The sequence below is a fragment of the Micropterus dolomieu genome, linkage group LG22 (assembly GCF_021292245.1).
Source record: "Micropterus dolomieu isolate WLL.071019.BEF.003 ecotype Adirondacks linkage group LG22, ASM2129224v1, whole genome shotgun sequence".
Classification (NCBI taxonomy): domain Eukaryota; kingdom Metazoa; phylum Chordata; class Actinopteri; order Centrarchiformes; family Centrarchidae; genus Micropterus; species Micropterus dolomieu.
Genome location: NC_060171.1, coordinates 5,319,942 through 5,342,316, shown reverse-complemented (window position 1 = coordinate 5,342,316; position 22,375 = coordinate 5,319,942). Strand labels below are relative to the sequence as shown.

The window sequence follows — 22,375 nt, the reverse complement described above, 5'->3', positions numbered from 1 at the left end:
CCGACACGTTCATGTTCCTGAAAAGAAAACATGTGGTTTTAACGATTTATAACAGACTTATTAAACACACATCAATGAATATACGTTCCAAAACACCAGTGGGTTCAGCAGGTGGGTTCTTCCTGTGATACAAGAGCAGTGTAGTTCACATGTGTCTGGATGTGTAGACTGTATAGAGCTGTATGTTAGCAGTAACCTGATCAGACATGTCTGTACGGCAGCCTGCTGTTTGCATACGACCTTTAAACACAGCTGAGGAAGAGTTTAGCTGCCAGTTAATTTGCATCTAAACAACCTGAAGTTTAAATTGTTCATTCCTCATATTTTTTTCAAGACTTAACATACCTGATCAGAAACTGTCTATTTTATTTTTATTTTCTTCAGCCACACCCACATGTTGTGTGTTGCTGCTTAGTTTAACTCCACAAAGGTAACCCATACATCATCTGGATGTACCTTTCTCTTCTAAACATCAGTGTGATTGGTCAATTAGCGTAATGAAGGGGTCAGAGGTCAGTCCACTTTAAGTTTAGGAAATGTATTTGCGTCCAGATTTTCAATGTTGAAACATTTCCCTGCAATACTTTCTGGACAATGAAGTTTACGGTTTCAGTGAGGTACATTTTCATATGTATATGTGATGCAAATGTTTTGCTGTAAAGTAACATTGTGTTTGTGTGTGTGTGTGTGTGTGTGTGTGTCCCCCACGTGGAAGCAGTGTTTCACGAGGTGTCAGTCTACCCTAAGAAGGAGCTGCCCTTCTTCATCCTGTTCACAGCCGGTCTCTGCTCCTTCACCGCCATGCTGGCTCTGCTCACACACCAGTTCCCAGAACTCATGGGAGTGTTTGCTAAAGCTGTGAGTGCGCGCACACACGCACACACGCACACACAGTTACCTGTTTTCCCTTGTTTGGAAAGTTTTAAGCGAAGAGAAAATGCTTTGATTTTTGCTGCAGGACATCGCAGCAAAAATCAATCAGAGCTAAAATGTAGCCTGGGATGGTCTCCAGAGAATTAAGCTGACTCTTGCACAAAACTTTGCTCATAACATAGACTTCGGTGGACGACAAAGCATCTTATAAGCTTATAGCTCAATTTCCATAAAAATCAACTAGATGGAATAAGATATCTGGTGCTCTTTCTTCATGTGCCACCCTCAGGTAATATCACAACCTAACAGGCAGATTGCTATGAAACTTGCTCCACAGGGACAGTTGGATTTGTGTAGCTGATATGGCTCAGGTTGGTGAGCAGCTCGGCTCCTTCTTTTAGACCATTTTCCACAAGCCCCCTGTAAACCGTGCTGCGCTCCACACCAAGTAATAGCCATGCTAGAGAGGGACGTTTCTTAAAGTTGAGAAGCTGTTAGATTATTCATTTCTACAGTACCTGCTTGTCCTCTTCCAGCGGCCAGTGGAGGGCGCTGCCTCCCCGGCCCCTCCCTGCAGCCTGCAGCGCCGTGCTGCTCACCTGGAATGCAGGTGAGCTCATCTCCCCCCGATGTGACACTATCAGCAGATACCATCGACCTGCTGAGAGCTGAAGCGCTGCACAGACACAGACCTCCTGCTCTCTGAGTGGGACTATGTCCAAAGTACTACATAGTGGTAGATCAGGGATCAATTTTTAAACTAATCAGAAGTTAATATGTAAAGCAACCTTTGTTTAGGTTTCTTTTAATGCATTAAATGCAAAGATGCAAAGTTGTTGTTTCACACAGCAAATATTTAAAATGTGTGGCTGTTGTTTAGGCCGTCATCTACTAACTAAAGTGACTAAGTACAGAATACATCAGATCCTGGGTGGTATAATACATCAGTTTCCAACAGGGAAATGCTGCAAGTAAGATTTTAGAAAGGCTGTGCACATCCTTGGCAGGACGACACAAGTGATTAGACGTATTTTGGCTGATCTGACGACTTCTTAGGACTGTGTGGGATTGACATCTCACACACTGTGCTGCACGTGCTAGGATAGGACAAATTAAACTTTATTTTTATTATTGCCACATAGCTAGGTGACCTTATGTAATTCCCAGGATAGCCCTGCCCAACTTTAATCTGACTACATGTCCAATCGGGCAGATGAAGTGAACACACCTGTGAGAAGTGATGGCCTGGTGTTTGCATGTTAAATATCGATTACGTTTCTGTGTTTACACGTAATGACAAACAGCAGAATGCTTTAATATAAATCACTACACGTGGTTTAAATTGGCTCCGACTTATTAAACTGCGACCAAATCTATATATTTATTTGAATTTTTTCATTTACATCTTTCATTGGCTGTTACAGGGATGAAATTTAGGGACCCAACATTATCTCTTCTGATAGCAATTCCAATATCTCAGCTCAGGGTCTTTGCCAGTACTGATCTGGCACCAGTGCTGTCCTTTCTCAAATTTAAAATCATTTTTACCCATTGCATGAAACTAGTTGGGATGAATTTAAGGCAAAAGCTTGCCAAGGGTTTGCTGTGGCACTAAAAGTGAGTTGTGACTGAGTGAACACACTGAATTTTACATAAAATGTCAAATTGCATACTTTGTTACATTAAGAGATTTATGCAACGCTGACATTTTGGCCTGAGGGCGGCACAAGCAGAAAGGTCACTAAACATATTCCATGCAGGAGATTGAAGGGAAATGTGGTTCTTCATGTTGGCGTCATGGCCGATACCCTGATCCACTCAATAAGGCCAGCGTCAACACCGATCAGTATTGCATCCCTGCTTTTTGGATTACAGGAGGGTCTGTCACTCGCCGCCCATGCAGTTCAAACACATGGAACACACGCCTTTACTTTGAAGTGCTCTTTGAAGCAGGAGTAGAGATGTGTGATACGATGTGTGAGGCAGACGTTTCCAGCGCTGTCGCAGCTTTTCAAACGCACAAACCACCGACTACCAGGCAGATACATGCAGGCGTAGAGGAGGGCGGCACAGATGAATACTCTTCTCCCCCTCCGCATCCCCCCCACAACCCCTGTCATAGCCTTTATCTGCCATCTGACAGAGTGGGAACCTCTATGACCCGCTGTTGCTCTGGTGGAGCCCCTATTGCCCCCCCGACTCCCCCTCACCCTCCTCTACACTGGTTGTTGCCAAAACACCAACCTGAGGACGAGGCCTGACAGCGAGCTGTTCTGTACTCACAGGCACAAAGTGGAAAAGAGTTTTAAGGGAAGGAATTGTAAAAGGATGCAGTGCGCTCCAGTGTTTGAATTTTAAAATGTATTTGGGGAGTTAAAAAAAAGTAGACGTAGGACAGACATTGTTCAATGAAACATTTTCATTTCGGCAGTAGACGTGTTTTTTGTTTCAGGTGTAGTTTAACCGATGATAAAGACACCATCCTCTGTAATGTTTAATGCTGATCGATTAGTTGGTTAATCTATTACAGAATTGACAAAGAAATTATCCAAAACAATCCCAACTCAAGGCCCACACGCTGGCCTTTTCCACAGCTTTCAATCTCGTCACACAGTCTTCATCAGCAGATGGAGATGATTGTTTACATATATGCTCAGTCGCTTTCAACATTTCACCCACAGCTCTGTGGGCTCCGAGGTGAAGCGTGAAAGTTCATTCTCAACACTGGAAATAGTGGTTTGACAAAACTCTTGTTAAGTCTCCTCTCAAGGTCCATTTACTGGCTTCTTTCTTTCCGGCTGATGAAGACCGTGTGGTTTAAAAAGTTAGTAAATGGACCACAAGTTGGGATTATTAAGTGAAACTATTTGTTCCAAAGTCAAGTATGAACTCTGATTGCAATTTAAGCATTTATGAAGGATGTTATTTTATGCACTTTGGACTTGGTCAAGTCTGCAAACTTGTGATGGGCCTTTTTCTCCTTGACTACTTTTTATGAATAAAAACAAAAATGACTAAATCTTATTTTAAAATGATGCAACCTTTAAGGGACGTTGATCAGCTAATTCAAGTGAAGAGTCACATATTGTGTTTGGTAACCAGCGTGGCACAGAGTAAAGTCAGCTGGTTTCAGTGATGATTCAGCCTGAAGAGAAACTGAAGTCGTGGCTCATGAAGAGGCCGTGTGCTCTCTGTTAATGACCTCCTGCTGATGTGTGGCTGTTACTGTCTGTCTCCCTGTAGTTCCTCAGCACGCTGTTTGCTCCTCTGAACTTCATCATGGAGAAGGTGGAGAGCATCCTGCCGTCCAGCCTCTGGCACCAGCTCACCCGCATCTGACCCCGACCTCCCGGACAGGACCAGAATCAGACCCAGGAGCAGACCTCCATCCAGACAGAAACAGCTGAACTGAAACCCAGAATGCTGCGTTGGACTGGACTGACACACCTTTGTGCCAAGATTACCAAGTTCAAACCAAACTGAGGACGACGGGGGGGGGGAGGCATGAAACAAAAAGGCAAATCAACGGAATCCAGAATTGGTTTTGACTTTATTTGATATGTTTGCATTTTTGGGGGTTTTCAATCATTTAAAGCTGTTCTTTTGTTGTACAAAAAGAGGTGATCAATTGCCATCATTAAAAAAAGTGAGAAGACAAAAAAATACAATAAAGGACTTTTTGTGTATTGCTGCAAGCCAGCTTCTTCACGCCACTTTGATTCACACGGTGTTTAACCGCCTCACCCAGATCGAAACCCGAATACAGCCGACAGTCATCTGGAGCTGCCGGTCATTTCAAGTGCTATTTGGCTGTTGAAACCGCAAAACACAACCTGGTAGGTTTTCACTATCTGTGGAATCCTTCACTTATCTTCTGATGTGCGTTTTCATCCACAACCTTGACATCTCGCTCCACAAATAGGAGAAGAGTTTTACCTGCATCCACCAGGTGCTTTTGTGTGAAGCTGAGGGAAGCTGTGATCTTAGTTGATCTCTTTGTTAAAAACTTGACTTCTGTATTTGAGACACAACGCCTACACATGAAATATATTTATGCCCATTTTACTACACCACGTGTGCAGTCTGTTCTGTGATTGGCTTGCACAGCAGAAGGAAGTGAAGTGCGTTAATTACCTAAAATGTGCAGTCTGCCTATTGATTACAGAATATGGTTCCATTCACTATACATCTGATTTTAATTTACACAACTACATATTTACATAGACGGAAAAACTAAGTTTGGACACTTGCAGTTTTGGAACAAGCTGTAGTCTGGTAAGAAAATCAAAACAAACCTAGACTTTTTAATGTTTAAATAGGGATGCAGAGTGAAATGTACAGTGTCGCTTATTCTGGGGAGTTCAGTTGTACAGGTCATATTAGGGTTTTTTCTTAAGTAACCAGTTAGTTACAGACTCAGCGTCAGTAATCTTTTCAAACAGGACTTTACTATTGAACTGGAGAGTAAATAAATACAGTGAAATAAGAGAGGAAACAATGGATTTACATCTTACATCTGGGACAGCAGGTTGTTGTAGTGAAAAGCTGTTGTTCAGGCTGCAGTCTTCTAACTCCTAAGTGCTGGATTTGGAGGCTGCAAATAACAGTGAATTTGATTGTTTATGTACACAGACTATTATCTTTTTTCTTTATTAGGCTGTTAGACAACAGGGCACGCTCATCCTAAAATTAAATTAACTAAAGCCTGATATGTAAGGTCACCAAGTACTACTTGAAATACATCCTAAACTGTTAATTAACAACAATGTTAGAATACAAGTGGACTAAAACCTCGTCAAGCCAACTGCAGAGCCACGATTTCAGACCTGCAGTTCGGATCCAACCTACTCCACCTACAGGTATGAAAGGCTGCAGCTGTAGAAAAGTTGATGTCGCCACCTACAGGCAAGGACAGTTACTGTTGCATTTGCGCCATTAGTTACAACATATGCTTTTAGAATCTTTTTTGGCTGCTGTTGTGCTGTCAGTCATTTGTACATCTGTCTAAATGTATAACTGATGAATGTAAAACTAATAAAAACAAACAAAACAGAAGCTGTAAAAACAAAATATTGCAGCTGTGACGATACTAGACTGCAGTGTTAAAGTGTTAAACAGCAGCAGCTTTACTGTTTACTAAGTTCAGCATGCATCACGTTAAAGTCAGTGCTGCGAAGCGCCACATCAAGTCAAACGCACCTAATGACTTAACATTGGCCCCTTGTGGAGAATCTGGAGCGCTCCAAATGTTAACAAGTTTGTAAGTTAGAGAACTGCGTCTTTCAGAATATTAAATTAACCCTAACCTTAACCCGTTGACCAAAGAAATAGATTTTATTTTTAAATAGATTACGGCAACAGATTTCTTAACTCTGGTTTCAGCTAATGAGTTTAAAGCTACTTTTAATGTTCAATTTGTTTTAAAATCCGAATTTAAATTACTTGAACAAGATGTTAACAAGAATACCTGTGAAATCTGGAATACTATCCAGGTAGTGCGTTTGTAACCATACTCGCTGAGTGCTAAACAGAAAGCCTCAAACCGTAAAGAACAAATAGCTGAAAAATTTGCCGTTATGAATGAAAAATGTGGCACCCTTGTGATTTGTGAGTTTTTAAATATTTAAGCTTCAGTAACATAACTTAGTCCAAAGTGAGCTTTAGCTTTTTGTTTTTTGGCACAACGGCAGCAGCAACTATCACCTTTTTCATTCTAGTGGTGTTTCCAGGCCTGAACACTGAATGTTTGGAGAGTAATTGCCTGTGGTTTTGGGTAACACACTGTTGGAAGAGAATGAGCCCCTGACATGACAAAACAAATTTATGTTCACAGGTAAGGAGTTCAAATTGAACCGTAAAACTGAAAACATACAGGAGAAAGAGACATTAAATGGTTGGAAAATTCTCAGACTGCACAGGGAACAAGGTAACTGTCTCTCCCTGTTGAGATATTTCAAAACTCTACAGTAGATTATATAATTTAAGATATTTTCAGTGTATTTTTGGCTGTTTTTATGTTTTTCTGTGTTTCGGAAAGATAAAAAACTAAACAACTCTGATTACGCCAGTCAGGCTTTTAAAGCTAGGTTTTGCTGTATAAAGTAGTTGTAGTGGATATATTTTATTAAATAAATGCACAGCTCACTACCGTTTCTCCTTTAACCTATAATATGTTGATGGAAGCTTTTTACATTTTCTGCTCTGATCATCTGAAGTCTGGAAGCTCTTTAAAGGCAACAGCAGAGTTTTGCCCTGAGCTGTGTAATTAGATTGATTGACCAGTGATCTTTGGGAAGCGCAGTGCGGAAACACAGCTGAAATAAGAGCTTAGCACCGAGGATGGAGTCGAGATATTCTATTGATTGTCACTTAGAACATGTGGCCCAGTACAAACGCAGTAGTTTTTACACAATGACCAGTATGGCTGCTGGTTTGATATGAGCGGTCAGTAGTTCCGTGGCGGTGAGGTCACGTCTGGCCCTTACAGGTGTGCACGTCGACCTGCTGGTGGCAGTCGCGGCAGTGCACGGCGCAGCACCAGTGGAACTTGCACTCACACTTGGTAGTCCGGCTGACCCGTGACGTGTCGTAGCCTCGACCGCAGCACATCACCTCACAGCCGTCCACGCCGCGAGACGTCCGGTTACAGACCCGCCCTCCCGTCCCCATCGTACCTGTGGACAGAGAGACACAGAGAAAGAGGTGGTCAGTGAGGTTATAAGGACGTTAAAGTAAACGCGTTCATCATCATTTGCTTTGCATTCATAATTGATCTAATTTCTCACTCTACAAACTGTGACATCATCTAGTCTTTGGTAGTCTTTTGGGGGTTAAAGTTTAAAAATAGGTGAAAATCAAAAATATATTTTTTGCGGTTTAAAAAAAAACAAAACAACAACAACAACAAGTGCATAATCGCCTGCACATTAGTAGTTTCTCCCTGTTTATCTCTTGACTATTCCTGGAAAAGGTTCTTCTTGCAGCACAAAACATCTTTTGGGTGCATGTTTCCAAAACACTATCTCGGGGCGTTTCGGACCTCTTTTTCGACAACCATGACCTGCTAAAAATCTCTAACGTCATTAGGGTGTGTCAACAATTAAGCCTTTTATTTCCTTTTGATCTATACTGTAAGTTTGAGAGTTGAAAAGTTGGAAGCTGCAAAGAAAATGTGTCCGACCAGTGAGCAGGTCTTACGTGTCCAAAAGAAAAATCCCTTCAACAGTACTGAGATCACTTTACAAATGATGGTAAAAAAAACAAACTACCCTCTCACACTCAATTATTTGGCAGATTTCATTCTGATAATCAAATGTATTATTTTAATGTTTACAGGTCGTGATGAATGTCAGAAGGTATTTTTCATACTGATTAAGGCAAAAATCTGCTTTCAGAAATTTTTTTTGACAAATTGAAAACAAAGAGTTATCCATAAAAAAAAACAGTAAAAATCTTACTTAATGCACATTTAAGCTTTTCTTCCTACACATAATGGTCCTGACTAGTTTGACATAAGATGAACTTAACTGCGTCTTGGGGCTAAATCATTTTACTGCAGCAGTAGGATTTAACTTCATTTCCCACTGCACAAACGTTAGATTTATTCACTTAAAAGGCAAAAACACATTTCAGTAGCGCCCTTCCAAAATGAGATTTACCGTAGGAGCCATTTGACACCTACACTGACAATCATTCCAGGCTGAATAGGTGAGAAGCATCCTGGGAAATTACTTGGGATTGAATAAGTCTTAAAGGAATACTCCACCTATAAGTGTCCCTTTCACACGGTTGCTCCGATGTGGAATGAAGATGTGACTTGGCGGGTACATAAGCTGCAATGTGTCCAATCAGAATAGCTGTGCTGGTTATCAAGAGCCAATGGGAGCACAGTGTAATAATACTGGCTGTATACTAAAAATGAGACTGGGAGGGGGGTGAGGAGGGGTCAGGGGGTGCGCGTAAGATGATGAAAGTTGGACGGAGGAGAGATGAGAGATTGATGATAGGAGCCGTCAGCCTGCACTCCCGCTCTTCATCAGCTGTTCATTTTACAGGAGACAACCATCGCGCGCACACACACACACACACACACACACACACACACACACACACAGAGCACTCCTCAGACTGACCACACGGATAAACACTCACTTTCTCCTGAATCTCGCCTCCAGCCGCCCACACACACACACACACTTCTATCTGTGTGTACCTGTACAGAGGCAACAGCCACACCTTGATTTATAATAAAACTAAGGAAGCCTGTAAGGGTCATAACTGCGGTTATTTTTATAACCACACTAGAATTATCGCAACAAAAGCTTTGTTTTATACTTTTTTTGTGATATTTACATAAAAACAGGCTCGTGCAGACTACACGACATGTGTGATCATGATCTAGCGTTAATTAGTCTTCTGCTGACGCTAGATCATGATCGTACCTGAACTGCACACACGGTCAGTCCTCCACAGGGACTTTTCAGGGACTTTTTCCAGCTACTTTTATCTGCTGTTATTAAATACGAACAAAATCGCGGCCAGCAGAGAATGTCTGCAGATAATATTTTGGATAATTACCACATCAGAACCTCACTTTTTCCATCCAATGATCGTGACAAGACAGTTTGGGTTATCATGTCAAGATTTCCAGATAACAAACCGTGTTATGTCGAGTTCCCACAAAGGGGAATCAGCGCCTCTCGGACACAGTCTCAACAAAAAGTGACTCCTCATTAGAAGCTTGACAACTGCCGACGCTGTAGTGTACATAATGGTAATAATATATAATGGACTCGTAGTTGTTGACGAGTGACCCCACCTGGCTGGCAAGTGCTGATTTATCAAAACACAGAAAGATATGTAGAAAACATTACAGAGCCATGAAGAGGTAAAACTAATTTATGCTAGATTCAAAGAGGTGTGTACACTGTCTACAGCAGGAAAAAACAACCACAAAGCACCGGCGATTGGTCAAATACCCATTTGAGCCATTTGTTTCATTTGTTGATCTTAGATAGTAGAGAGCTGAAAGAAAATAAGTTACGAGAGAGATGGAGAATGCAACATTGGCCCCCAGTCGGACCCAAACAGAGGACATTACAATGACATGGTCGGTATCCAAAACCCTCGAAGCCACCAGTCGAGAACAATCTTGATAAGTGGTCAATTGTTTCAGCCATTTTTGAATAATAATTCACTTGTTCCAGCTTCTTAAATGAAAGGATTTGCTGTTTTGTAGATATTATTGTAAACTGAATATATTTGGGTTTTGGAAGTTTGGAAATTACCCATCCGAGGCAACATGTCTCATTTTGTCCAACCAGACTTTTCACAGATTAAACAATGACTCAAAAACATTATTGATAGACTTGGCCGATAATGAAAATAGCTGAAGCCATTTATAACCTAAAAAAGCATAGCAAAGTAGGCATTCTTCTAGTTGTGGCGTAATCTTGAAGATGTTTGAATTGTAACTGGAGCGTCCAAAGCTGAGCTGTTGTGATGCAGATATTCATCCAGCAGAGGACTGTGGCTGGCTGCACTGTGCAGGTGCGACTACTATCTGACTGTGGAGCACAAGTGTTGGTGAAGAAGAACATGTGTGTCTCCTGTATAAATAAAAGATTTCGAAAAAAATGATTCACTGGCTTCAAAAGTACCATCTCAAACATTGTTCTGGAATTTGCTCATGTTTACATTCTGCTTCTGCTCCATTCCCTCGCCAGGTAATATGTCTGGGCATGACCCGAAGTCCCGCCCCTCTCTGGCTGCGCGCCCGCCCGCCCGCCCATCATCCGCGGTATGCTGCCCCGATAGGGATGACATCACGGCCAGAGTCTTCCTCACAGCCCTCTCTCTCCCTGCGTCTGCTTATTGAATTAAGATGAGGGGGCGCCGAGAGATGAGTTTAGCACCTGAGCCTCGCCGGGGCCGAGGGAAATTGATTTCACACTTTAAAGAGGCACAGAGGGGCTGTCTCACCATCTCTGTGGGCTCTGAGCCTCTGTCTGTCCATCTGTGAGAATGGCTTCAGTCTGTGTGTTTCCAGCATGATTGAGGGTGAGTCTGCATGTCTTTGAGAGGTTTTCCAGTATGTGTGTGTATGCGTGATGGTACAAGGAACAAGACGGAATAACGTTTCAAGAACGACATGCTGGCAAATCCATGTTTGTGCAAGTGTCTAAAAGAGAGAGAGGGATTCGATGTACAGTACGTGTCATGATTGAGTTTACATGCCCGTCTCTGTGTGTCCCACAGAAGTTGGTTTTTAGAGAGGGAGCAAGTTAAGCTCTCATGAGAGGCCCAGTGCGAACACTGTGTGTGTGTGTGTGTGTGTGTTACCTCACGGTGCTTACATTTACACAGCATATAAAGCCTTCATGTCTGCTGTGAAGCCTGTACTTGTTCCCAAAAGGGGGCCCTAAGAGGTTAAAGGGAAAACGATTTCATTAAGGCATCCCATAAGGCCATGTTGAGACTGTCAATATTAGGGAAACAGCTGATGATTATTTTCACTGTCAAGTAATGTGCATCATTATTTTATCAATTAAATTATTATTCCTCTATAAAATGTATAAAATAAAAAAAAACATAGAGACACGTCCCCATCAAAAGTTCTTAAAGCTAAAAAAGGTGCCATCTTGATTTGTCAAACCAACTCCCAAAAAAGAAAACAAAAGAAAAGCAGCAAACCATCATAATGCTGCTTGAAAAACACACTCAAACGATCGATCAATTATCAAAATAGCTACCGATTGATTTCCTGTTTCAACTCTCCAAAGCATCTCTCTCTCAAAATTCTACCAATTAAATTGTTCTTCTGCAACTGGACCTGTTTCAACTTCATGGGGTGTCCTAGTGGTTAAGATACCATGTACAGTAACTGCAATGCCCCCAGTTCGATTCCAGCTGGGGGACATTTGTGCCAAAGTGCCTTAAACCTGCATTCTATCCAGTGGCCACTGTTTGCAAAAGAAGAAGTCAGTCAGTTCCATTTGAATTAATTGCAAAATGACACTACTTCTCACTTGCCTGAACTACCTCCTAATAAGTTTATAGCCACATCCTCTAGTTTCAAGCCTTCTTCAATATGTTGGTTATTTTGTAAATTATGGTCTGATTTAGAGGAAAATGGATGAAAAAGCAGGGTACGATTTAGGGCGTGGCTATGTTATGATTGACAAGACGCTACCAAACTACAATCAGGATACAGGCGACTTGTTTCCACTGCACTGTGAACATTTGACCAGCGCTGTTGAAAAAGCACATTAAGAGTCAGCTGTTCATTTTTCCAGTAAGAACATTTTATTATAAGCCTGTTTTTCACTAGCAAAAATTAGCATCCCAGTAAACATGAATTACGGATGCACCTTGCCAACCGAGCTCCACCCTCTCGTCCAAATATGGTCACGTCCAGTTCCAAAAAAACAAGATGGCGATGGCCAAAATGCCAAATTCGAGGCTTCAAAATGGTCCACAATCCAATGAGTGACTGCATGGAGGCTTTTTTATACAGTCTATGGTTGTAACCCTCTCTTCACGATTCCTGTCTGTACCTAAACTTTCCCTATCCAAAAGTAAATAAAAAAAAAAACAAACATTGTGGAACTCCAGAAGATAGTGACCAAAGATCAAGAATTAACCTCCATGCTCAAAGACTAGAATATGCTCTCGCAGCTTTTATCACCAAACAGTCTTTCTCCCCAAATAAAAACCATGCTTCTGAAAATTCTTCATGCTTCTTTAAAGGCCATAAAACTAAAAGACCATGACTGTGCCTGAGAACCTGTACTGAACACAGAGTACATGACACTGTTCCATGACAGACAAATCCCAGGTTTGATACAACATCCAACATGTCCTTTGACTCCCAAGTGTCCTTGAGAAAGAAATATTCCCTCAGTGCAAAGATCTGCTACTCAATCACACAACCAAGTCAAAGTGCTAAACCAACACCACATTTCCCCTATTACACTGGCTGCCAGTTACTTTTAGAACAGATTCTAATTTATAAATCATCTCAGGCCAAAAAATGTGTGATTTTTAGAAGACTATAAACCCAGTAGGGCCCTTAGGTCTTTAGGAAGCAGTCAACTGGTAGAAGCTCGAGTCAGAACCAAACAGCTGCTTTTAGCCACGATGCTGCTCATGATCTCAAATGCACCCAAGCCATTTCCAAATTTTAATGGAAAAACTGCAGCTCCCCTAACTTTTTATTTTTGTATTTTTGTATTTGGGGCACTTACAACTTTTTACTTCATTTGATCAAATTGTTTTGTATTGAATCTTAATTGATTTATATAGCACATTTCAAACGCAGCCTTGCCTTCCTACTTCAACACAACACACCGTTTTGTTTCAGGGTGAGCCATGATTGGTTACCTGCAATGTTGCAATGAAACACAGAGAAAAATGTGACATGTGACAAGGTTTGCACATACATGCAGACTTTTTGATCCACCTGCACTTTCAACTGCATTTCCAAGCAAAAAAAATAATAAAAACATCAAACTAGTATTTGTGGGTGAGTCTAATCTAAACTGAATGTAAGCGTCCAAGTCGAGACGTTTTAGAGAAGCGTCTCGCTTTGACACAAAGCACACTGTAAACTCCTATGCGAGTGTGTGTGGTATTATGTTGTGTAATTAAACCTGCTCCCGAAATCTGCTGGCCAATGGTGCCCCTGGGCGTGTGTGTGTGTGTGTGTGTGTGTGTGTGTGTGTGTTTCCATTGGTGGTGATTTATAATGATCTGTGGTGTTCTAAGGTTTCAGCCTACAGAAGTGTGTAATGGGTCTTAAACTGGCCGACACCCGATCGCCACGGATCATCTGCTGCCTGACAGGCATCCACCTCCTCTGAAAACACACACACACACACTCTTTCTCTCACACAGTTTTCAAATACAAACATTTTCCTTCTCACACACACTCAGTCTTGTTCCAAAGCTCAAATACATAAACACAGATTTCACTCACTTAGATACACCAATGTCTGGGCACCAATGAAACACTGTAGTCTCTCTACCAACTCTCTCAGGCAGTTTTGACATTGTACTGGCCTGATGAAAACTGTCTAACAAGTGAAACTTCAGGTTGAGTTTCCACAAGTCCTAATTTTTATATGCATTTTCACTCCTGGTGAGATCCTGTAAGAAGGGTGTTAAAGGCAGGAGGAGTTTCACAATCTGACAGTGGATCTGCTGAATCACTTAAAGCTCAGTTTAATCACTTAAAATACCGGAAGCTCACATCAGAAAGAACCAGATGATTTGGATCAAGCTGTTGAACAGCAGCTGGAATTTTGATGGACACAAACACAGCAACACTTCATGTCACCTACAAACTCAACAATTACTTTATGACTATTGCGGGAACATCATTACAAGCTGAACCCCCCCGCCTCCACTACTGTAGTCCACTACATCTCTGTTTACACACTGGGGTAATGACAGGATGCCTTTCATTGTGAATTGAACCTCAAAAAACATGCTGGCACCAACAATAACTGTTGAGCCTAAAAAAAGTCACCCAGCGGCATGACGTAGGGAAGCTGGCCGGGGTTCAACTTTATGCAAACATCTTCTGACGCACTGGAGCGACAACCAATTATGCTCAATTTGATTCCCTCGTAAAACAGTAGCACAAAGTAGTTTTCAAGTCCAAGTTAATTATAGATGGCTAAAATTACTGGCCTATGTAAAATATTACGTAAACGCTAAACTGCAAACGTCAGGGTCATGACAGGCAAGAGATAGGCTGTCATTTTAGAGTGTGTATCCTTGAACAGGGGAGTAACGTGTTAATGAAAGCGAGAGTAGACGTTGGGCAGGTTTGAGACGATTTAGCCAGCTGGATGTTTTGTTTGTGTGACTAAACCAAACCATTTGTGATCAAGCATTTCACAACCCTCATGATAAATTTGTTTTGTTCACACTCCTACTTTCCTTTTAAGGGCCAGTTTACACCAACCAACCATGTTTGTTGAACCGGTTCAGTTGAACTCAGGAGGGTTTACTTCTTTTAAGTTTGGTTCATTTAGCAAGATTAGAATAACGCCACTTCTGCTCAGGTGGAACAAAACTCAGACCTTTACCAAGACAACAAAAACCATCTAGATGTCGAAAGTTAAAACTGGGCTACATTTGTTTGTCTTTTTTTATATGTCTTATTACATATAACTGCTTAAAACAACTGGGTCCTGCAAATCACCAAATCAGAGATTACTGAAAAGTCGAGTGTATCTTAAGTTACAAGTGTAATCAAGTGTAATCTGATACATTTAGTCAGCACAGCGACTGCTTCATCAGATCCTGTGGTACTGTAAATTTGGAGTGTGTTTACCTGACTCGTGGTCCCGTATGCAGTAGTCTGGCGAGTCCTCAAAGTACACCAGGTCATTCTTGCTGGGTCGTTTGAAGTGTGCGTGCGCGACAGTGAACCCAGTGCCATACTGGTTAACGGCCACCTGCACGGCGCCGTTATACCTCTTGCGAAGGTGGTCGCCAGTGCGTCTGAAGTCGGCCATGGCCAGCCAGCAGGTCCGAACGCTGCACGAGCCGCTTACGCCGTGACATTTGCACTCCAGAGTCATGAAGCGCTTCACTGCCTGGCGAGGAGAGACAAAGAGAACAGGAAGTAAGTTGCTACAGCACTTATCGTCACAGCAGTTGATAGTGAACTGTAACGTAAAATAGTTTAGACACAAATAGCAGTCACCCATAATGATTTTATAAAGCAAATAATTAAATAATGCAAATAAAAATAAATATAAAGTAGCTTAGTTTTTTCGGTTGATACCAACTTATTGCTTAATACTACTTTTAAATTTGAAAATTTTTATATTTGGAAATAAATCCTTCACCGTTTCTCCCAGAATTCATGTCAGGGTGTAAATCTGTAAATGCATAATATGTAAATCTGCTTGGTTTAGTGGATAAATTATGTTCGTAGAGGAAGTAATACATTTAAAAGTTTTCTCATTCTGTAATAACGATTAATTTTTTTTTGCGCTCTTAAAATGAGCATTTCAAGGCGGATTGGAAAGAGTTATGAATACAAATTAATGTCAGTGACACTAAAGGATTTCTCTTTTTACCCCTTCCTGAAAACCCAACATACATTTCAAAAGATACATTCGATAACTACATCTGAAGATCAAATGCAGATTAACATCCGTTTTGACAACCAACTGATTGGTTTAAACTATTTGAAAACATACTGCCGTAGATTTTAACCTTGTTTGTGTGTGAACATGTACAGATTTGTTTTTTAGAATAAACATTTGGTCAATTGTACCCTTTAAGTCATTATTAGAGGTGTTTAGATGATCAGTGCCTCCTTACCTTCCTGCCGGCACGGTTGTTGTGCAAGTTCATGAGCGCCCGGGCGTCCCTCTCCTTCCTCTCCTTGGCGTCCACAAAGGCCTGGCTGAAGCGCATGGCGTGGTCCACGTGGTCACTGCAACCGCCCCAGTCAAAAGAGCCTTTGGCATCTCGTGATGAGCCTTTCTTAGTGGGATCGCAGGAGCAGGAGTCCAGCTCGCCTTGGCTGCAGGCTCGTGCCAACGTGTAAACCACACCGGCTGAGGAGATGGCGTACATAAAGGCTACCTCGCGGCTGCCTTAGGGGAGAGGGTGAAATATTGTAAACAAGGAACAACACCTCTAACAAAGGCAGGTCTTTGTTTCGATTTCATGTTATGCACAGAAGAATCCAATTTATTTGAAACACATTAAGCTCAATGATTTAAGAATAATCAAGATCGCATTATATTACACCATATGCGCCACATGCGTTCTTTAGCCCTGGATGTGCCCAACCTTTTCTTTGATTAAACAAGATTCACTTCAAAAGAAACACTGTTACAATCAGCTACAAGCTTTGCAATCCTAAAAAGTCACTTCTTAGGAATCTAAAAACAGCCTTTTTTCAAATTAAGACATAGATGTGTATGTCAAATGTGTGTAGATGGTTTTTGGGGATCACAGAAGTCACTCAAACCCATCAAAATGTAATGATAGAGGACTACTAGTCCGTTACACTAGAGCAGCAAACACTAAGATGCTAGCTCTAAATAATGATACTAAAATGCTGATGCTAAGCAGGTCTACTGTTTACCGTGTTCAGCATCTGAGTTTAGTGTGCCAGTGTGCTAACATTCGCTAACTGCCACTGAACACAATAGGAACAAGGCTAATGAGAATGTCATTAGTTTTGTGGGTATTTAGCTATAAGTATTGTATAAATTGAGATGACGGCGCTAGATGAAGACATGTCGGAGGAGTACCCAAGTGTTAACAATCCATTCTGTGTGTGGCTTAAAAACACACAACACACTTATGTCAGAGAATCCTAAAAAACCAAAAGTTCAGGATTAAAAATCACCACATCTACTGGTGTACTTCTCTACGTCAGTAAACTCAACTGATGTTCAAATGTCTGGCAAACGCTGCTACCAGTATGACCCGTGTTTGTTGTTGTCTGCTTGAAGCTTTCATTTCATGCGAGGCATGAAATGAAAAACTCTTCATCTACCTCCAAGATTGATCAACAGCTAACGCTTACCAGCAATGCCCTGATAGAAACCTCTCATCTCCATCCACATGTAACTGATGGGAGATCGGAGAGAGATCAAAGGCTAAGGCAGGGAAAGGGTGTGCGTGTGTGTGTGTCGGTCTCTAACCTCTGCTACAAAGTTATAACATATTTTTTTAAAGTCTCTCATTTTAAATTTTCTGCAAACACTAGGACTGGGTATTGCACTTAGTTTTTTCAGTGCCTACCAAAGTGTGTCCACTGCAGCAAAAATCAAACACTGTCAAGAAACAAGAGGGGACAAAGCAGCGTCTCTAAAGCCTAATCTTTATTTTACTAATTCTTAAATCAAACAATTAAATTTAGTTAAATTTTTTTGCCAAATAAAAAAAGAATGTAGAAAAACACAAAATGACAATGATATCAGTGGTGTGTGTTTCCCAGTCCAGAAGTTAAGTTGAGCGTGCCTAACGAGGTTAATGAGGAGAACGCTGAGAGAACGAGACACCAGAGAGGCAAAACTCCTGTGTAATTGTTTGAAATTAGCCTGCTGACATTGACAATAAGGAGGCTTCTGACGGGGCCTCGGTGTGCCGCGATAATGCTCTGTGACACGGCCGGGGCCCGGCTGGGAGGTCCAAATACCACACGGCTGATTAGAGGCCCCAACATGAAACGGACTAAGTCAGAGGACCCGCCTCGCAGGTTAAATCTCAGGGCATGGGAGAAGAACATCAGGCCGCTGGGTCCTGATGATCCTCCAGTGGCAATAAAAAAAAAAGGTTATGACTTGTTATAACACATCCTCACAGGAGATACAGACTGATTTTAGCTGCTAAGACGCACACGTCTCATTTGTTTGGATACTTCTGTTGAGAGCTCGCATCTGTCACAGGCGGCGGCAGGCTGCTTACCTACCTTAAAAGTGGTGGGATTACTTTTGTTTGGGAAAAGTCAGATTTTCTACCATTTCTCTTTTTAACAGGCTGAGTGGAGAGTAGTTAGCTAACTGAGACAGTAGCTGAAGTGGATCCAACATAAACATAATTATAATCACACTGATTAGTTACTGATACCACTTATATGGAAATTTGTATAAACTTGCAACTAATTATTTTCATGATCGAATAATATGTTTTTTATTTTATTCAAATCAATTAATGGTCTTATCTATACAATTTCGGGAAATAAAAAGCTATAATAACCATCACATCCCAAAGTCCAAGGTGACACCTTTGGATTGCTTGTTTTGTCTGACCAACAGCCAAAAACTCAATAAAAATTTAAGACCCTTATATCCAAGAAGCTGGAACTAGCAAATATTATTAGGGTATTTCTGCAATAAGCATGCTTAATAAATTACTTGATGAATAACTGTTGCTGATAAACGTTTTGTCCATTGACAAATCTTTTCAGCACTAAATCTGCACACCAGGACTCATAATATCTCTATAACAAAAGTTCTGAGGAGCATGTTAGCCCCCAACAAACACAAGAACACACTTAAATAATAAACCAGCTGCAGCGATGTGACAAATGTACAATTGTAAAGTGAGGCGAGATGTGGAATGTGATCCAACCTCTGTGGGGAAACAAATTAAATCTGCGAAGGAACTATCTGTTTCCCAGAAAGCCTCAGTGTCGCAGTAAATCTACCAAACACTTAAAAAAAAAAAAACAACCATTTGTTTAGATTTGTCAGCATTAAACATTAAGGCACACAGTCAAACATGTTTGTTACTGCAAACAGATCAGTGTGCTGAAACACACGCAATCATGCGGGGATCAATTCCAAAAAGGTGCCAACAGCACACAATAACCTGAAACACAACTCAGCATACTGTATACTGTTACAGGCAATCTAACTTTCAATCCTTAGTTGTGCTGTGTTTATGGTACCCGACAGCCCCTGAAGTCATCATATCATAAATAAGATGCTTAACACATGTACCTCATCCCTGCATCTTAAATCATTTACCTCAGGAGTGAGCATTAGGGACAAGCATAATAAATCTGTAATTATCATATTACCTTAACACCAAAATGCTGATGATACTTACTGAAGTATCACATGCAAATTAGTTGTGCTCACGGCATCGAGCCAAATGATTGTTAGTGTTTTTCCTGCAACAAAATATTTAAATATTCAACTACATGTTCATATTTGATGAAATTGAACGTATTATTCATTTAGAGATGACACCCGTCAACCACAACATGAGAGTTTTATGACGACTACAGACAAACGATCATTTAAAAGCTATAATTTAAGGTAACTTTCATCTGAAGTCTACAGACATGAATTCATGGAGACAAACTTAAGGAGGTATTTAAGATGGACATTATTTTGGTAAGACTAAACTTCAACAGCTTACAGGGGACATTTGCCCTGAATGGTGTGATTCTGTATTTACTTAGTGTAATGTGTCTCTTGCCTGTCCTACTGAGGGATGAGTAGACTACTACAGAACAGTAGCCTTGGAGCTGAGAGAGGCTCAGTGAATTGCTCAAGGACATTTCAGCAGGCAGGATGCTTGTTGGACATGAAAGTTCAATTTCAGATCCACTATATTAAAGATAGTCCCTCCCTGCTGTCCTACATTTTCCAGGATAATGATTTTTAAAACCTCCATTAGTTTAAAATAAGGAGGAGATAAGTGTCCTCTCCCAGTGCTAGCACTCCCTCTACTCACTTCGTAGCAGCAGGCGTCCGAACAGGTTGTGATCCCTGGCTGTGGTGTTGCAATTCCAGCGGTGGTTGCGGAATTGGTGCTGGCACTCTGAGATCCAGTCCTTCATCCCCGCCCCGATGGCCTGCATCACTTTGGGGTGCTGGCGGCACAGCTGGCGCTGCTTGTTCATGAGACCAGGGATGTTGTCGCACATCACCTGGGAGCCCAGGCTGCCCATGTACCTGCAAAGTGGAGGAGCAGGCAGATAGGAAGCCAAAAACTTGTGAACATCAGGGGACACTTTTTCAATCGTTAAATCCATTAAGGGAAAAGTCTAAATGGAAGGAAAATGTCAATGATCTCAAAGACTGAACTGAACAAAAGTGCAAATAACCCAATGTATGCTGCACGCCCAGGTAGCTGCAATACACAAGAGACATTGAAGCTTGTGGAAAAGTTGGACACTTAACTACTGCAAAAATAGAAAAGGTGAGTAAAAGATAATGAAATAACTAGTCTAAAGGTGTCTTCTTTGGAAACTTGTGTTGAAATCACTCAAAACAAGTCCACACTCCCATGTACCTGCAGAACAAGGTGATGATTGACTGGCAGGGAATTTAAACACTTGCATGCTGCAGGGATTTTCTTCACCCATTAAAGTAAGGCCAGAGCAGCAAGAAAAGGGAATTGAGGAAAATTATACTGAGATGCTGTTTGAACAGATAACAGGCAGTATGAAGTTTGGAATTTGGAAAAAGAGCCTTTGCAAATATTCATTAAAGATTCAAGAGAAAGACAGCAAATAAAGATAAATTAAATTATATCAAATGACTTTTTCCTGGAGAGGTATCTCTCCAAATATTCAGTCTTCAACTTATCAAAAAATACAGTTATGAAAACCAGGAAGGGGCTAGTCACTCAATCTCTGGGAAATATCTCATTAAAAAGTAGTTATGAAACAGTTTAAAAGGTAATTCAGACATTTTATACATATTTAACAATAATCAAACGGAGGATGGAAAAAATACTCGAGATAATTCCACACAAATCACAAACTATTTTACTGCCCAGAGATTAATTTAGCAACGTTTAACCTATTGATTTTCCTTATAACATTACACAAGTTGAATGCATAATGCAATGGGCTTTGCAACAGTATTTAAATAAAGTTATAAAAACACAGTACTTACCACCAGGATGCATCGATCTCGGCCGTCAGCCAGCAGATTGCTACAGACAAATAAAAACATATTCCACTTGGCAATAAGTTCATATTAACCAAACGTCGGTCCTTTATGGATCTGGACGGAGCATTTCCACGGATGAAAGAAAAGTATAAAACATTACATTAGTCAGAACTTGTTGAATCTCCAAATCGAGCTTGGATTTTTTTTAAAAATAGGCTATATCATCACAGGACAGTGGGAGGACGGAGGTGCGCGCGGAGAAGCCATGGCTGGCGCGGGTTCCGCACGGTGGCAAAGTGCTTGTGAGGAAAAAGTGAAGAGCGACTGTCTTAATAGTCCGGCAAATATTTTCAGTGGAGATGATGAGCTATCAGGTTTAAATTGCTTTACACAAGGGGCGGGCAGGGTTCCCGTCTCAGGAATGAGGTGAAGAAATGAGATGTCTGAGAGTATCTGTTCAGGCTGGTTTGACACCAGACAGGCTTGGATCGCGTCCAGACCGGAGCTCCGCAGCTCTGAGATGTGGTCCAAGCTGATGGGCTCTTCACTCAAACTGCACCGACGCGTTCAGGGAAGGAGCCCGCTGTGCGGTGGGGGATGGGGGGACGACTCATCCAGCACACGCAGCCCTTCATCCACCAGAAAAACGCACAAACTCGATTACATTCAATTTCAGCGGACACAATGGAGCAGATTATAAAGATGGACCGGTGTTTTTTGTGGGGTACTGTACGGAGCCCCGGAAGTCCCGAAAGGTGACTTTTGCATACATCACATGTCCCGCATCTTTAGGGCACAACACTTTTACACGGACGCAGAAACTCGCGTTTTATTTAGTAATATGATAAATAATTAAACAAACTACGAACCACATCACAGAATAAACTGTACGCTCCCTATGCATTTTGCTTTATGTCTATGTATTCGGTAAATTTCATGTTCATTAAGACATATGCTACGCCAATGACGCACAGGTGCCAAATATTTCTGATCCCCAAAAGCCTGACGCGTTGTTATTTTACAGCCTTATACAAACCATCACTCAGTCCAACTAATAATTCAGGAATGATGGTTTTAAAAGATTCAGGCACTGATTCTCCCAAACCAGC

At 41.3% G+C, this 22,375-nt stretch overlaps 2 protein-coding genes across 8 annotated transcripts in view; one reads left to right on the top strand and one right to left on the bottom strand.

The window, feature by feature from the left end:
* LOC123961888 (suppressor of tumorigenicity 7 protein homolog) overlaps positions 1-4,559 on the top strand; it is a 66,946-nt gene extending 62,387 nt beyond the window's left edge. For 5 of the 7 annotated variants that reach the window (XM_046037667.1, XM_046037669.1, XM_046037670.1 and 2 more), the window contains 2 exons: positions 710-858; positions 4,117-4,559. In XM_046037667.1, the coding sequence (XP_045893623.1) occupies positions 710-858; positions 4,117-4,212 (245 nt within the window). In that variant the 3' untranslated portion in view covers positions 4,213-4,559. The remainder of the gene's footprint in view (positions 1-709; positions 859-4,116) is intronic. The other 2 variants (XM_046037666.1, XM_046037665.1) reach the window with 2 other exon arrangements.
* Positions 4,405-21,973, bottom strand: wnt2 (wingless-type MMTV integration site family member 2). Its single transcript, XM_046037672.1, has 5 exons — positions 21,270-21,973; positions 20,101-20,321; positions 16,216-16,493; positions 15,215-15,479; positions 4,405-7,547 (listed from the first exon to the last, which is right to left on the bottom strand). Exons 1-5 carry the CDS (start codon positions 21,350-21,352, stop codon positions 7,342-7,344), a joined length of 1,053 nt encoding a protein of 350 aa, XP_045893628.1. The 5' UTR covers positions 21,353-21,973; the 3' UTR covers positions 4,405-7,341.
* Between the last annotated feature and the right edge of the window lie 402 nt (positions 21,974-22,375).

Coding starts and splice junctions, on each gene's coding strand:
- wnt2 (XM_046037672.1), bottom strand. CDS start 21,352: ATGAACTTATTGCCAAGTGGAATATGTTTTTATTTGTCTGTAGCAATC. Junction 15,480..16,215: donor ACAACCGTGCCGGCAGGAAG/GTAAGGAGGCAC, acceptor TCTCCTCGCCAG/GCAGTGAAGCGCTTCATGAC. Junction 7,548..15,214: donor CATACGGGACCACGAGTCAG/GTAAACACACTC, acceptor CTCTGTCCACAG/GTACGATGGGGACGGGAGGG.